Source organism: Drosophila hydei, unplaced genomic scaffold (assembly GCF_003285905.1).
Source record: "Drosophila hydei strain 15085-1641.00,03,60 unplaced genomic scaffold, DhydRS2 tig00000001-arrow-pilon, whole genome shotgun sequence".
Lineage (NCBI taxonomy): Eukaryota > Metazoa > Arthropoda > Insecta > Diptera > Drosophilidae > Drosophila > Drosophila hydei.
Window position 1 is genome coordinate 5,730,887 of NW_022045643.1, and position 15,970 is coordinate 5,746,856.

At 35.7% G+C, this 15,970-nt stretch overlaps 1 protein-coding gene across 8 annotated transcripts in view; it reads left to right on the forward strand.

Annotated features, from left to right (window-relative positions):
• Positions 1 to 15,970, forward strand: part of LOC111595336 (calcium-transporting ATPase type 2C member 1) — a 54,725-nt gene that overhangs the window by 27,745 nt on the left and 11,010 nt on the right. Inside the window, exons 1-2 of one of the 8 annotated variants that reach the window (XM_023309004.2) lie at positions 10,422 to 10,633; positions 12,055 to 12,217. The exons of 3 other annotated variants lie outside the window; for them this stretch is intronic. In XM_023309004.2, coding sequence (XP_023164772.1) covers positions 12,194 to 12,217 — 24 coding nt within the window. In that variant the 5' untranslated portion in view covers positions 10,422 to 10,633; positions 12,055 to 12,193. Of the gene's footprint in view, positions 1 to 10,421; positions 10,634 to 10,961; positions 11,083 to 12,054; positions 12,218 to 12,629; positions 12,704 to 15,970 lie in introns of those variants that run through there. 4 more of the 8 variants (XM_023309005.2, XM_023309007.2, XM_023309008.2 and 1 more) reach the window with 4 other exon arrangements.

Below are 15,970 nucleotides of genomic sequence, written 5' to 3' on the forward strand. Positions count from 1 at the left end.
TTAAGTGTGCATAAATTTTCATTTTACACGCACAGAACAAACGAATGCATATAAATGTCGTTCAGCCTTGCCATGATAACAGCTCACACACACAGGAAGCAAACACATCCACACATCCACGCACACACACACACTTGCTGATACAATTCCAATAAGAACTGCACTCAATTATATGTAAATTATCAGTCTGTGCAACTGCAACGGCCACAGCAGCAGCAACAGCAACTGACTGCAACTGCAATTTCCAATTTTATTTCACTTCCTGATTTCGCCCACCATATGCTGCCCCCAATATGATTATTAAATAATTTCAATGCCATTTAACATTCAATAATAAAGTGTGTGTGAGCACTTCACACAGAACTTAATAAACTTTTAATATGCCTACTGAAAATATGGGAATTTTGTTCGGCGAGCTGAAAGATTATTGCATTCGAGTTAGTTGACTTGAAGAAATAAAGTTCACTGAATATTGGTTGATCAATAACAAATGCAGCAAACCTTAAACAAATTTCAACTGAGTTCATTAATGATTCGCAGCTAACTCCAGCTAAATTTTCAATTCGCTCAGAAATATTTTAATTTATTTATATTTTATTTATATCAATTTGTTCATGAAACTGATGTAAATATGAATTGCAAATTCTAATTAATTAAAAATTTTATTTTATATATTGTTTTAATATTTATTTTATTTTGTTATATATATTAAATTTTGAAAGTTTGTCCAAATGACGTAATATATTTATAATTTATATTTATATATAAAAAAAATATATATATGTATATATATATTGTATAATGTGATTTATGTACTTTGTAAACTTTTCATTCTCCTTTATTTTCCCTTTTTACTTCGTTCGCTTTGCCTTTATTCGTTTAATACACAATTTTCTGTTTGTCGCACGCGGCGTATACGTAATATATCAGTGCAACTGCTGCTGCTGCTGCTGTTGTAGTAGCCACACACGCCTTTCGAGCTGATTTCACTTCCGTTTCTGGCAGCAATTATTGTGCTCCATGCAGTTTAGCTGTGAGAAAAAGTTATCGGGGTTGGAAAACTTTGTCAATATCTTGTTGTTGTTGCTGCTGTTGTTGTGTTCTCTATTGTCTGTTGTTAAAGTTTTTTTGCTTTGTCGCTTTGACTGCTGTTTGCACTTGAACATACTCTTAATTAATTAAATTTACAGTTTAGAGAGAGACTCGTTTTTATTCGCATTGACTGCTTTGTGGGAGCTGGGAATGTGTGGATTTTTGGCCTTTTGTAAAGTTTTTTCCCTTTTGAATAAATGATAAATTGCAGTTGAGTTTCGAACTGTACCCATTGTCTGTCTAATCTGACTCTATTACATGTGCTGTAATTATGGCTAAGCTGCCGACAGTCGAATACTTAATAGAAATCAGCATCGATAGTTGTGAGAGTGCAACTTGTGCTTCCTTCTATAAACATTTCTTCACTTGCATTTCAGGCGTCCTTCTGGTGTCTCCTGTGACAATTTAGTGTGCCCAACAGTTGTGCTTAAATAGTTTTACTGTACAGTTTGCATTATGCCGTCGCACAATTGGAAATTTACATGTTTTGGCTCCCTCATGTGTCGTCTAAATTGTCACTTAAGTGTCACGCATTTGGAGCTTGTGTTCTCTCGAGCTCTGTCCAACTCCGACGACGACTGCGACTGTGCCATTGCCTCTGGCACATACATTGGAAATAAATTTGAATGCCACATCTATTAGTGCCGCTTGCCTTGTGCTGGCACAACTGGGGCTCCTCTATATCCTGGCTGCTCCTCCTCTGCTGCTGCTGTTGCAGGATACGTGCATCTAATGAAGCTTGCAACAGACAATGGCAGCAGGCAAGAACAACAATTGTCTGCTTTGCATTTTTCAGGCAACTTCGTTTAGCATTTGTGTTTTATCAACATTCGTTCGTTCGCTCCACAGATTGCCACAAAAAGCATTGCAGCGTGGGCATGCGTTGTGGGCGTGGTCCATGGCTTGATTTGCATTGACAGCACTGACAAAAAATGTTGCTCTTGCCTTTGGCTCAATGACACTAGCTGAAAATTGACGAGACGTACAGCTGATGTAATCTAATAATGAGAATTGTATATAGGATGAGAGTAAAAAATACCTCAGTTCAGTAAGATAAGCTTTAAGCTCTCATTAAGTGCAGTTACATGGGAGTTTAAGCTCTTACTACAATTTCAGCTTGGACTTTATCTAGCTAAACAATTTTAATGTGCTTACACAACTCGTTAAAGATAAGAAGCTTTTAAAGCTCTGTTAATGTGCTTAAAGCAAACAATTTTAGCAGCTTTGAAATCAAGTGAAACTGGTTGATTTGTATAAGAGTAAGATATATTGTCTTTGAGTATCTTAAAGTGAGAGCTCAAGTCTCAGTTTATGTATCGTTTTAGCTTTAAGCGCATTATGCTATTTGCTGGCCATGTGGCGTATGCGCAATATCATATTATGCAGTTATCTAGTTTAGCTCTTGCAATGCATATTTTATATATTATTTTAAGAGCACGAAGAAAGTTCGCTTTTTGTATGCAATGCGTGTTGTTGTCTCCTCACACCTACGCCCACTTTTTACAGCCCAGACAAGGCAACGTCTGGCTGCGTGGCTGCCCGGACTCGCAGCCATTTTTATCTCGTTGCGGCTCTCAAGTGTCAAAGTGAGTTTAAGTCCACGCTTCTCCTCAGATGCCCTCAGATGCAGCTCGCGCTGGAGGCGCTGCAAACTATTATAATGGCGCTGAATGCCTTGCCCTGACGATGGCAACGGCAACGGCAACGACAGTGGCAACGCCAGCGGCAACTGCAACTGCAACTTGGTGATTTCTTTTATTTCTCAACTCGTCTCTACACAAAGTGTTGTATAGAAATTTGTTTTACGCCACTCTGGCCGGGCGTGGGCTGGGTCCGTGCAACAGTCTGTTCTACACACATGACAGCGTCGCATATAGCAAATATTTGAGGCATTCAAGATTTATTCGTTTCCATTACTCGACTACTGGGCGGGTCGGCGCGACTGTATCTAGTCACTGTGCAGCGTCTAGTGGTCGGATTCCCATCCACTTAGTGCGATGCATTGTGCAATATCGAAACTGCTCTCCATAGTCTGGCTGGCAAATCCATATGTAAATACAAGCCATTGCAATCCATTATTGTTTCTCATTTTGAGTGTTCAACGTTTGCTTTCAGCATGTTTGCCCTTCGACGGAATAGTTTGCTCAGCTTTAAACAGAGCGTTCCGCACACACACAAACTTAACAAATAGCATAAAGCAGGCAAGTGTAATTATGACATTGTGCAGGGTCGGGCATTGTAATTTGAAGGTCTCTCACAAAAGAAAGCAACGAGCAGTGCACCAAATGACAAGAAAACTAAATGCGAATTAATGTTCCGGGTGTGTGTGAGCGCGATGAAAGCCCCAAGTATAATGGGTGTCTAGTCAGCTGGAAATGCATGATTAGATAACAAAACAGCTGATATAAGAAGAAGCTAATAAAAGCTGTGTAATGCTTCTTGAATATATACATAGTTGCATGAGAATTGCATAGAGAGGCGTTTGACAGTTTTGGGAAAATTGCAGAAAGTTGATACTGAAAAGCAAAACATATATGCATGAGAATTGCATAGAGAAGTGTTTCACTTTATGATGAAAGATGTTATTGGCAAACATATTTAAAGCCAGAGAGAGAGAGAGAGAGGGGGAGTAAATCCAGATATGATTAGTTGTTAAATGCTGCTCTTTAATCCCATCTCAATATATGAAACGCAGCCACAGCTCACAGCTCGACACCCATTATAGCAAAGAGCAGCATGTATAAATGTGTCGTAAAACAAAGCAAGGTTCACAAATTTATTATGCTTGCATAAAGTGCAGCCCGAAAGGTGGTCGAAAAAGCCAACAAATAGCTTGCCCAAGAATGGGCACACTTAAAAAGAGAAACAGCAAAGGGAAGTTGCATGTAATTGCCCAGGCACTCAGGAACAGCCCGCATTTTCAAACATTTTTTCTCCTAGCTGCACACACAATCAGGCAAGGCAGGCAGGCAGGCAAGCGGAGGAATTATACTGTACACTATATATGCACATATATATCCATATTCTAACTTTCATACATACATACATAGATATACATACACATTTCAGCTGCGTTTTTAATGCAAATTTGCGTGCTTTGGCATTTTAGTATTCCAGGAAATCTGCTATATATATTCATGAACAAGTTTATTTTTTAAATAAATTTGCACTGAATTCATAAATGAATAAATATTTAATTTTAAATATATTTAGAAATTTGATGGAAGACAAAACGGCTGAGAGCGTTTAACAATTTTGCAATATTTCATTCAATTTTTGTTTTAAATGTATTTTATGGCACATAATGTTCGTTATTTATGAGGAGAGGGATTATCTATAGGGAGGGAGGATGGAGAGGGTATTAGATTAGGAGGGAGGAGGGAGGAGGAAGTTAGGAGAGAGGAGGATGATGAGGGAGGAGGGAGGATTATTAATTATTTATTATTTATTATTTATTATTGATTATTATTATTATTTATTATTATTATTATTTATTATTTATTATTTATTATTTATTATTATTTTATTATTTATTATTTATTATTTATTATTTATTATTTATTATTTATTATTTATTATTTATTATTGATTATTTATTATTTATTATTTATTATTTATTATTTATTATTTATTATTGATTATTTATTATTTATTATTTATTATTTATTATTTATTATTTATTATTTATTATTTATTATTTATTATTGATTATTTATTACTTTCTTCTTTCTTCTTTCTTCTTTATTCTTTCTTCTTTCTTCTTTCTTCTTCTTCTTTCTTCTTTCTTCTTTCTTCTTTCTTCTTTCTTCTTTCTTCTTTCTTCTTTCTTCTTTCTTCTTCTTTCTTCTTTCTTCTTCTTCTTTCTTCTTTCTTCTTTCTTCTTTCTTCTTTCTTCTTTCTTCTTTCTTCTTTCTTCTTTCTTCTTTCTTCTTTCTTTGGGTATTCTGTAGGGGGAGGAGGAGGAGGAGGAGGGGGAGGTTATTCTTTAGTAGGGAGGATTTTTTTCTTTTCTTTTTTCTTTCTATTTTCTTCGGGATAGGGGGTAGGAGGGAGAGGAGGAGAGTAGGGAGGAGGAGGAGGAGATGAGATTATTATTTATTCTTTCTTTTTTTTTTGTATTTATTTTTTTTTATTTAATTTTATTTATTATTTATTATTTATTATTTGTTATTTATTATTTTTGTGCCTTTCCTCCTTTTTACCTGTTAAAACATTGCGGGCTTTATTTTGATCGTAACGCCTCTTATCGTAAGCCCTTTATCGTAACCGCTTTATCGCAAGGCCCGAAATTCAGGCTGCAGTCATGCATACAAATCTGGCAGCAACTTGTGAACAAATTGGATAGCAAATCAAAGCATTGAATTTGTTGGCATTTACATGTGAATTGCTTGCAATTGGGTTTGGGGTTGAGCGTGGGCTTTGATTTGATTTGAGAAAAGCCCCTAAACAAACAAAATAACTAGAAAAAAACTTTCTGCAGGCATTTAGCCAAGCATACCTCTATGTAGCTGTGGCTTTAACCTCTTGGCTTTGAGCTGCACTTAATGGCGCAGAAAATGTGGCAAGTGCCGCAACATGAGCTGACGGCGCTGCAGTCGCTGCCCCATTAGAATAAGCTGCTTAGCAAACATAAAGCAGCAGCTTAACAAAGTTTCTATTGTTAATGTGAGAGCTTTAGAAAACGATATACTAAAGGCTATTCGACTACTGAAGAGATATTGATATATGTAAACATGACAAGCATTTCATTTATATGAAATACACAAATATTAATCATTTCAGCTCTTAAAAAGTTAGCAGCGCTCAAATTCCTTGAATAGACTAAGACTTTATGAGTTCCGCAAGTCAAAATGGTTTTTTATGGCTCAGATTAAGGACGCAGCAATTCATTCATTATTTATTCGCCGAGTCTCGCTTTCACATAATTTGATTTAATTTTCTTTGCGTTACAGGTTTTTCCTTTCATCATTTTCATTCCCATTCTTAAATTATTTATGTAGATTTTTAGCTGCTCATCGCTTCGATATCTTTAACGGGACTATTTGCTCATCATTAGTGGAGTTGTCCTTACCCAGATCTTAACTTTTGATCTACTCGTGCTTCTATTGAACTCCATATCTTTTTTTACACATATTTTTTACGCGCTCTTCGAACACATTTTCATTTTAATTTTCCCCTTTATTTTTTTTTTTATATTTTTTTGTGCACTTTCTTTTGCATTTCCGTTAAGCTCGTTAGACAGCTTCAAAATTTGCGTAGTTTTAGCCACGTCTGATGCCTCTGCCGCTGCCTCTGCCACCTCCGCCGCTGTTGTTGTTGTTGCTGATGGTTCTCGGGGCGTTTGAACAATTTTCAGCTTTTACACGACATTTGCTACGCAAACAAAATAAACTGAATGCCACGAGCTCCATGAATCCAAGCGCACAGTTTGGGGCTAGAATAATGGGCGCACTTGTTCGCCATTTGTTATGCCACAGGGCTAGGAGTTTGTGCCTCGCTCTTGACCATTAAGTAACGCATAGTTTGGACACCGCAGGGGCATTTACGTTTTGGGGGCCAAAGTGCACGTTGGCTTTTGGGGCCACTGTGAACGATTACATTCGGATGATGTATGCGTCTCGTCTAGTAGCCATTTTTTGTGCTCTTTTGTTTTTTTTTTTGGTGATTTAGTGGCTAAAAATGCGATTTGATGCGTTGCAGCGATAACAAAGTTTTCGACTCTTTAAACTGGAGCCAAAGTGAAGTAAGAAAATGATTGATTACTACTAGAATCAATTAGTCTATAAAACAATTGAGATAATCGAGAGAGAGAGTAAAGTTTTTAGCTTTTTATTCAATTAATATACAGCTAAAAGCTTTTCTGCTTACTTTTGCGCTTTAAGACAATTAGAAGTTCAACTTGTATGTGTTTCCACGCTAACTACAATTCTCTTTATGCTAGCTTAAGAGTTTTTCCTATTTTTAGGCTAATTCTAATTCCAACTTTCATGTGCTTTCAATGCTCTTTTTTACGAGACATATGCTCTATATACAATTAATTTACTTAAAAATAGCTTTACTATATTATGCAGAGCTTAAAGTCTATGCGAGCTCGAGGTTTCATGTGCTTTTAAAGCTTAGATTCAATAAATCCGCTTCCGCTGCTCTGAAAAGCGCAACTTCAAGTAGTTTGCAAACTCTTATTGGCATTAGCTAGATTTCTGGCGAATATCTAATCAGAATATCTGGTCTAGAGCTTCTGTTAGCGTGATTCACATTGATTGCGTTTCAATCAGAAAATTTCATCGCAATCAAATGCGAATGTTACTAATGCAACAGATTGTGAATAGACAAACGGCTTCTGGTCATGAAATGCGATGCCGCATAATTTGGCCAGCAATGAGCTAAGTTAAACAGGCAGATAGACAGACAGACAGACAGCTAGACAGTCAGGTCATAGACTGAAGCTGGAGCTGGAATTGAATTGAATTGCACAACAAACGACGCTGCTTGTGGCTCGTTCAAGTGTCAACGAATGCATTGAAGTGTGATTTTTGGGGATTGAAAATCAAATTTCGGCAATAGCAAAACGCCTGATGGCAGCCAGGCAGGCTAGCTGTCAGCAGGACAATATATATGTGAACGGTTGGCATTTTTCAGCCACAGCCACAGTCAGAGCCAGAGCCAGAGCCAGAGCCTGATACAGAAATAAACAATTCCAATTTCGAGTGCCAGCACTCTGATTGCAGCTATTGAGCTAGAAAATGCTTGACAACTGTCAACACAAATGCATTCAGAATCCAGCCAATTGATTGGCTCTGCATGTGTGGAGCACTTAGATTTAGCTGTGCCTTTGCTTCTGTCGTTGCGTTTGTATTTCAAGTCTCATTATGACCATAAAATATGCATGCCAATTAGTTGGCCACTAAGTTGCAATCACGCTCAAAACAAAAGCAAACTTCTGGCCATTGCCTAAGTTTGTAAGCAGCTCGCTGAGGGCAATTGATGTTGACAATCGTCGCCAGGCAACCAATCAAAAAGGTTTTCTTAAAATATCTTACTGTGGGAATGGAAAAAAGGAGCCGAGTTGTAAATTCATTTTCCAAGAGAGTTTTTAATTAATGCGAAATATATATTATATCCTTTTTTTAAGTATTATATTTCCTGGCAATATTATGTTTATCATAGAGCTCTTTTTATCCGGTATATTTTTTAATTTCATATTTAATGAAGTAACTTTTATTTAAGCCGCTTTAATATGAAGCTTAGCTTGGGTCTTACTATGGTAGAGTTCATAAAAAAAATAATTTTTATTAAATTTATATATATATATTATATATTATTTAAATTGTTTTTTTAAGATTTTTCAATTCTTTTTCTGTTTTTTTTTTCTTACTTAATTTAATATTTAGTTTTTTGTTACATATATTAATTTTATTTTCATATTTTTATTAATTTATATATCTTATAAAAAAACTTACTTCAAAATTAATCACTTCGTAACTCAGCCATAATTTTCTAAAAGAAAATTTTAAGTCCTCTTTAAATTCCAGTTGCATTTTTCAGTTTTTCCGCATATTTTTTCAAATTGCAGTTAAATAAATATAGAACGCAATTCAACTAAATTATTTACCACTGTGCCTTGTTGTGGCATTTGATGCCGGAAATTGTTGCAGCTATGCTCAAAAAGCGTCCTTTTGTGGCAACCGAAATGGTTGCAACTTAGCGCAACACAACTTTTGTGTAAGAGCAGAGCACCTGCTGCAGCCCCTCCCACGCTGCCCAGCCTCCGAATTCCAGCGGCATCCTGCAGGATCTCTAGTAAACGACGTACATTAATAATGACTGGCAAGACGCGCCAACAGTTTGTGGCAACTGCCTTTGACCTCACGATGCTGTCTTATTATTGTCCCTCTAAGCGAAGGACACTGCGAGGGCAGGCGAAAGGCAAGACCAAGAATTTTGTTGTAGAAGACCAACTCTCACAATCGTCCGTCAGGACAGCATCATTAGTCAAAGTTGTTTTCCGCCCAGCATCAAGAAAAGTGCCTCGTAAAAAGCTTACCGGCAAATAGGATTGTGAGATGAAAAATAATAAGAAAAATACAACCAAACTTCCAAGGAGTTGAGTTAAGTTTAGTTCTGTTGGGTTTGGGTTTGCGATTGTGTTTGCCCCGTGAAAGTACCTGAGTTGATTAGCATGATTAAAATTTTCCTAATTATTTGCGCACTCAAAGAAATACGAAACACCCACAAAACTTTGTCAGTCCTTGGAATGGGTAAGAAGTGCTTGTAGCATTAATCAACAGGTGTTGCCTTTTTTGCTGCTCAGGTTGACAAGTGGAAAAGGGTGGACAGAGTTCCACTAATGACTTGACTCTAGTTTTTAATTTTTTAACTGGGAAACTGAAAGACCTTCAAAGCAATTTTATGCAATATAATTATTGTATTGTTGTTTTATTTTTTGCATACTACATAAACACATGTAGCTGTCTAGGGGATAGTAATCTGAGTTCAATTTGCATGCTAATTAGAAATTGAAATGGAACAATGAAAAACTGTTTGACGAGCCCAGAGAAATGTCATATTTTACGAATTGAACAATTAGACATTGCAAAACAATAGTAATCAAAACTAGTAATAATCTAGCATACACTGATTTATATGCGTATACAACTTCCGATTCGCAGCTCGATAATTATTTTATTATCTCTTGAACTTGACCCATACTCAGACACAGTCCAACTGACTTAAACAAACAATGTATTCCAATAAGATTATTGAGCGTCTGTGTTTCACGTTTGTTAGTGCTTTGCGTATGTATTGGTGATATTTTCAATGACCATATCCGCTCTCTTGCTCTCTCCCAGTGGCTCTCTTTTGCTTATTTCTATTTATTTGAATTTTTCTTCGGTTGACTTGTTCAGTTTTCTCTGAGCGGCGTCCTTTGCTATCGCTCTTGCTCTCTTAGTCTTTTGCGCTGAGCTACCTGCAGAAAGCTGCCTTGTTGCAGTGGTACATATTTCGTTGTTTATTGCTTATCGAAGACAAAACTAAATTATTAAATTAAAATAATATAAATATGTACCTATAGATATATATACTTATATAATTTATTTGTGTATATTAATTACAGTTTACCATTAACTATTCGATTACGCGCACGCTAATTTTATTTGCAAATTTAAAGTGCTCGTTACCAATGTGCGCGTGCTTTTTAGGCTCTCTGCGCTCACTTAATTTGCGCGCGTTCTTCTTGTTGCCACGTTCGCTCACACACTGCCTCTCCATCTCTGTCGCTCTCATGCTCCAGCTGCTATGCTCTTGACATGTCAGCTTCGCTGCCTCAGTTTGATATTTGCCGCCGTTGTGAGTTGTACACGTCGCCTTTGCTGTATTACAATTCGCGATTTCATTTTTGTGGGCTGCGTGGTGCTAAGCATTAAACAATACAAATTAAATATAGGCGCAACAAAAGAAAGTGCATTACAAATCGAATTGAGAAAAAGGCAATTGAATTCTGCCGAGTGCCTCAAGTGGTATTTCATATTCCATTCGTCGCGTGAGTAAAAAAAACCGACAACGTCTAAGCGCGCGCTCTTGTTCTCTTTTTCTGTCTCTCTGCTTACTCTTTGGATATTGTATATTGCTGTCTGTCTCACTGGTTGGCCTGTTGCTCTCTTCGTTGTTTTTATGCCGCTATTTGTTGTTGTCCATGATTGTCGCTCGTTGTATCTGGCTATTTCTACCTGTCAATGTACATACTTACATACCTGCACATATCGTATCTCCCAGCTATTTATCACAAATATGTACTCCCATCACAGAAATCATCAATTCAATTTTATAGCTACGTTTTCCGCTTTATTGTCTGTTATAGGTAAATGTTTGTTTAGTCGTGTTCGAAGTCTCTCAATTGCAACGCCGGTGACGCTCCTCAAAAAAAACATAGTCCATCAGCATAACATACAGTGTAAACTCCTGTGCCAAGTCAACTTACGTTCATCTCAAGTAAAAGTGTTTCATACAAATGAATAAAAAAACAACAGCCTGAATTCCCCTCAGTCCCCATTTAACCGGCCACGTTAGCGTTTTTTTAGTAAATACTCTTCAAGAAAAACATTCGCACAATTCTTCTGAAACTTGACGTCACTGAACAACGCATACACACATACGTACATAAATACCTTTCATACCATTCCAATGTGATGTGTGTTTATACATATATATAAACATACATAAGTGTGTGTATATATCTTCAGTTGGCATACCAACGCATGCTGTTGATCGCTCCAATTGGAGTCTACGTTCTGTCTTATTGGCAAGATTGTTCGTGGCGTGTTCCGAACAAGAAAATAAATTCTGTTAGCTTCGCCTTGAGCTTTCTCATTCAAGTGAAATGGTTAATACGAAATTGATGAATAATAATGCGATAGCTGTTTATAAATATCTATGTACGAGCTTTTTATTGAGAGCTGTCAATGACCCACGTCGCCTGATTCTTTTTGATATGCTTTATTTTTAATTTCTTATCTTTTTTATTAAGATCAAATGATAAGAATTGGCACTCTCTACGAATTTCACTGTTAATCAAATAAACATACATTGCCAAAAGCAGTAGCTGCATTTCAAAACAATTTATATTTTTAAATTATATATATTTCATAGCTACGAAACATAGACAACCTTCAACCTTCAACATGCATATCAATAGCCATTACGTCAAATGAGATATGGAAACGTATTATTAGCATTGTTTCCAAAGACTTGTTCGGTACTTACAACACTTGTGTACAGAAATATATACATATATAGACATAAAAAATATAAAAGTACTGTATAAATTTATATATATATTTACAGTAGATGCATATGCACCTTTTAAACGATATTATTATTCATGTTCGCATCGCGCGCGTGACCAAAGCTCTCTCACAATTAAACAAATAAAATTGATAAAAATAAAAACTACCCTCGTCACAGGGCCCCTGGACAAGAGGCAAAGTTTTGATTAGCGTGATATTTCTGTGGTGTCGCCTACATTTGTTAAATGTCGGTCCGGAACCCGCACTAATGATAACAATTCATCTCATCGACGTCATCGTTTCTGCTTTATCTCAAAATGATTGTCATCAATACGTCCGACGTAAGTGGCCTTTAATATTTGGTTATTGGTTATTGGTACTGGTAATTCCTTATCCCTAGCTCGAATACCCTGTAATCAGTCTTTGAATGGGCTGTTATGTTGTGCATTTAAGTAAAGATAGCTTGAAGTTACTTTCCATCTGTCAACCTCAAATGTGTCTACATATATATGTATACTTCTCATTAACTCTATTTCACATCTTTTGTTTTTTCGTTAAGTATCTAAAATTCCTCAACATTTACGAAAGAGCACTGCCGTCATTCATGGCTGTTTACAGAGTATTGCTTAGTCGATTACGCTCGACTAGAGCTCTACTTTCTCCATGTGTGTGTTGGTGGTGGTGCGTGACTTCTTGTGGTCAAGTGGTGTTCGGGCTATCAATCAGATATTGCTGTCATATGTGTATTTTTAGAGCTTTACCTGCAGCAGTTTTGAAAGATGCTTAGAACGAGGCGCGCCATAAGCATATACATTGACGATGATCAGGTATAAGATATATATAGATATACATATATAATAAAGATAAATAACTGTGATGATCAAGCACTTTGTATACGTCCCGTCATTAGAGTGAGTTTTTCCTGTTCTGGGGAACTACGGGGATTTATTGCTGCCCGCCGATAAGCCCTACGATACGTGTTTGCATGCGCCTTAACTTCAGCTACGAATCATTATAATTTTACATTGCTAATCAGCCCAAGAGAATCATTGAAACGCAATAGGTTTTATTTTCCGATTTTACAGTTTGTATGCTAATGGGTTATTTATGTGTGGAGCTGGTTTCTAGGATTGGAACCGGCTGGTACAAGATTATTATAAGAGCGAATGGCTGCAATAAAAGTTGTAATATTAATTAAGAGAATGTCATTAATAATTGATTAGCTGCAATTGGTTGAAATGTGTTGGGGTTAATAAAAGATCATTGCTAAATATCTAGATCTAGTCTAGGGAAAATGTTCAGATATTCCTGGAGCATATCTGTTATTAGACTTTTATTATTCGTGCTATTATGTTAAACCCGTTTTCCAACTATACAATGTCTACAAACTAGTTGCATTACTCAATTTCAGTTAAAACGTTTTCAAACTCCACAGAGCCACAACTTGGTACATATTTGCCTTAGGCGCTATGCGATACAAGATAACTTTAAGTAGTTTTTTCATTTTTATGTATTTGACAGTTGATTACACACAAAAAACTATTAGAGAGAAAGGTAAGGTAAGGTCAGGTCAGGTGCGGCATGGCAAAGGCGGAAAGGCAACTGTCACGACGGCAGAGTTCAATGTGGGCCAATGCGTTGTAGGAAAACTTGCATAAGACAAGTCTAAATCAAATTTCGTGCAGTGTAAAACAATTGTATGCAGGTGAAAATGGAGTCTCAGACAACAGACGTCAGTGTGACAGATTCACTTAAACAATATACTTTGTAAGCAGAGTATATTCGAAGAAAGTCTTTTGTTTTCTCTTAATAAATTGAAAATATTGCATTGAGATCACAAAAGTATAGACGGCATCTGAGTTATATAGTATATCATCATATGCTGGGAACAATGCGTTTGTTTATTAACTTATTGTTTAAGTATTTCTTTGTGAAAAACAATCTGAATGCAGATTTCTCGATTGACTATGGCAGAATATTGTCTCAATTATACTATATCAAAGAGTGTATCAAAGGGCTTAAGGAACAAATATGTCTAGTTGAAGTGTAGAGAGTCAACTCTTTCCATAGCTAAATAACATTCTATTTTCATATGAGGCCGGAAGCTGTGTCTGGTTGGCATTTTAATTTGCCGTAAAAATCTGTAGGGCCACTTGACTTGTTGCTGGAATTGCGCTGCGGGCACAAATGGAGCATTGCCAATCTGTTGGAGCCAGCAGCTGAATTCTCCCAAATGCAAATTTAATTTCGCAATTATCTGCTTGAAATATTCCAATTGGCCAAGTACTTTAAAAGTCACGCTCAACCAGCTAAACAAAACAGTAAATTAAATAAATGAAAGCAAACAGTGCAACTTCACTGAAAGCTATCTTATAATATGTATATCATTTATATATATATTTAACAGAAATAAAATACTGCACACGTAGATACAGTCAAACTTGCCTAAAATGAAGACAATTAGAAGAATGAAGCATATTCCAAGCTTGCTTTCTTATAGATGTTTATTGTTAATATACAGAAGTTTTATTGTATTTATTGCATTTTAATAGATATTTTACTTTGTGTACATCATAGCGCAATTTTACTGTATTTATATGTTTAGTATGTAGTTTGCAACCGCAGCACAATTTATACGCTTAAATGATGCATGAAACCAAAAAAAAACCAGACCGATTATAACTTCCACTATCTCGCATTCACATCTATAAGAATTCACTTAATAAAGTGAATTCAACAATTTGTGTGACACGTGAAAATAATTTAAATGAAAAATAGCTCAAAATTATTATAATTATATTTGTATAATTAAATAAAAATTACAAGCTAACTATAATGTGGCATAAAAACAATATATTAGTAAATTAATTGGGATATATATATTTATATTTATATTTATATTTATATTTATATTTATATTTATATTTATATTTATATTTATATTTATATTTATATTTATATTTATATTTATATTTATATTCATCTCTTTATTTTTATATTTATATTTATATTTATATTTATATTTATATTTATATTTATATTTATATTTATATTTATATTTATATTTATATTCATCTCTTTATTTCTATATTTATATTTATATTCTTCTTTTATTTTTTATATTTATATTTGCATTCATATATTTAACTTTGACATGATTTGCTGATTTTCTGTTTAAATTTATTTTCTAAAATTTTGTATATACTTTTAATTATTATTAAATAACTTATATGGCAGGGTATATATAACTGCCTATTAGATATTTAGCCTTAATTCATATGCAGGTTATTTAAATAGAATTGGGAATTTTCTGCAATTAGAAAGCGAGTAGAACGCGCATTGAGCAGAGAGCGCTTTAATTACAACTCATTTGCTTCCCGTTTGAGTACATTTGGCTGGAGGCTATCTGAAATTGCATTTTAATTAAAACGCACACCGCATAGTTTTCATAGTTTTCATTATGAAATGCGCTTGCATTCAGTAAATAGATAAATGCTATCCCTTGGGCTGCTCCACTAATCGAGTGCCCAAGTGTGTCTGACTGCACGAGAGATCCAGTGGAAGGCTTCGCTTGTCGAGTGGGTTAAGATGAAAGCCAAGCTAACTTCTTTATAAACCCGGTGCGAATAGCTAGTTGCGTATTCCCCATGTAGTTTAATATTTTATTGTGCGTTTCGCAGCAGAGGCACGATAAAACTTCAACTAAAACTGAGCGTACTCGAAATTAAAACCCCACCGCAAAGCTGGAGAGTTCTGAAAATTCCCAGCACAGCAGCATATCACATTGGCTGGCTGCGCGGAGTGACTACAATTTACGACCTGTTCACACACACAGACACTCCTGGACACATTCGCACACTCACAATTTGAATTTATCGTAGACGAACGCAGTACAGACACAAACTCAAAATCCCTATCGAAAAAAGGGAGCGAAATCTATGAAAAATATGAAGAGTAAAAAATAGAATTAAAATAAGAAATGTTTTCAATGCCAGGAAGTCACGTATTCAGCCATTTGCTTGTCGAAATCACGAGTGGGTGGCAATTTAACTGCTGCTGCCTGCTCCTCTCCCACTGGACATGACAGCTGCAGC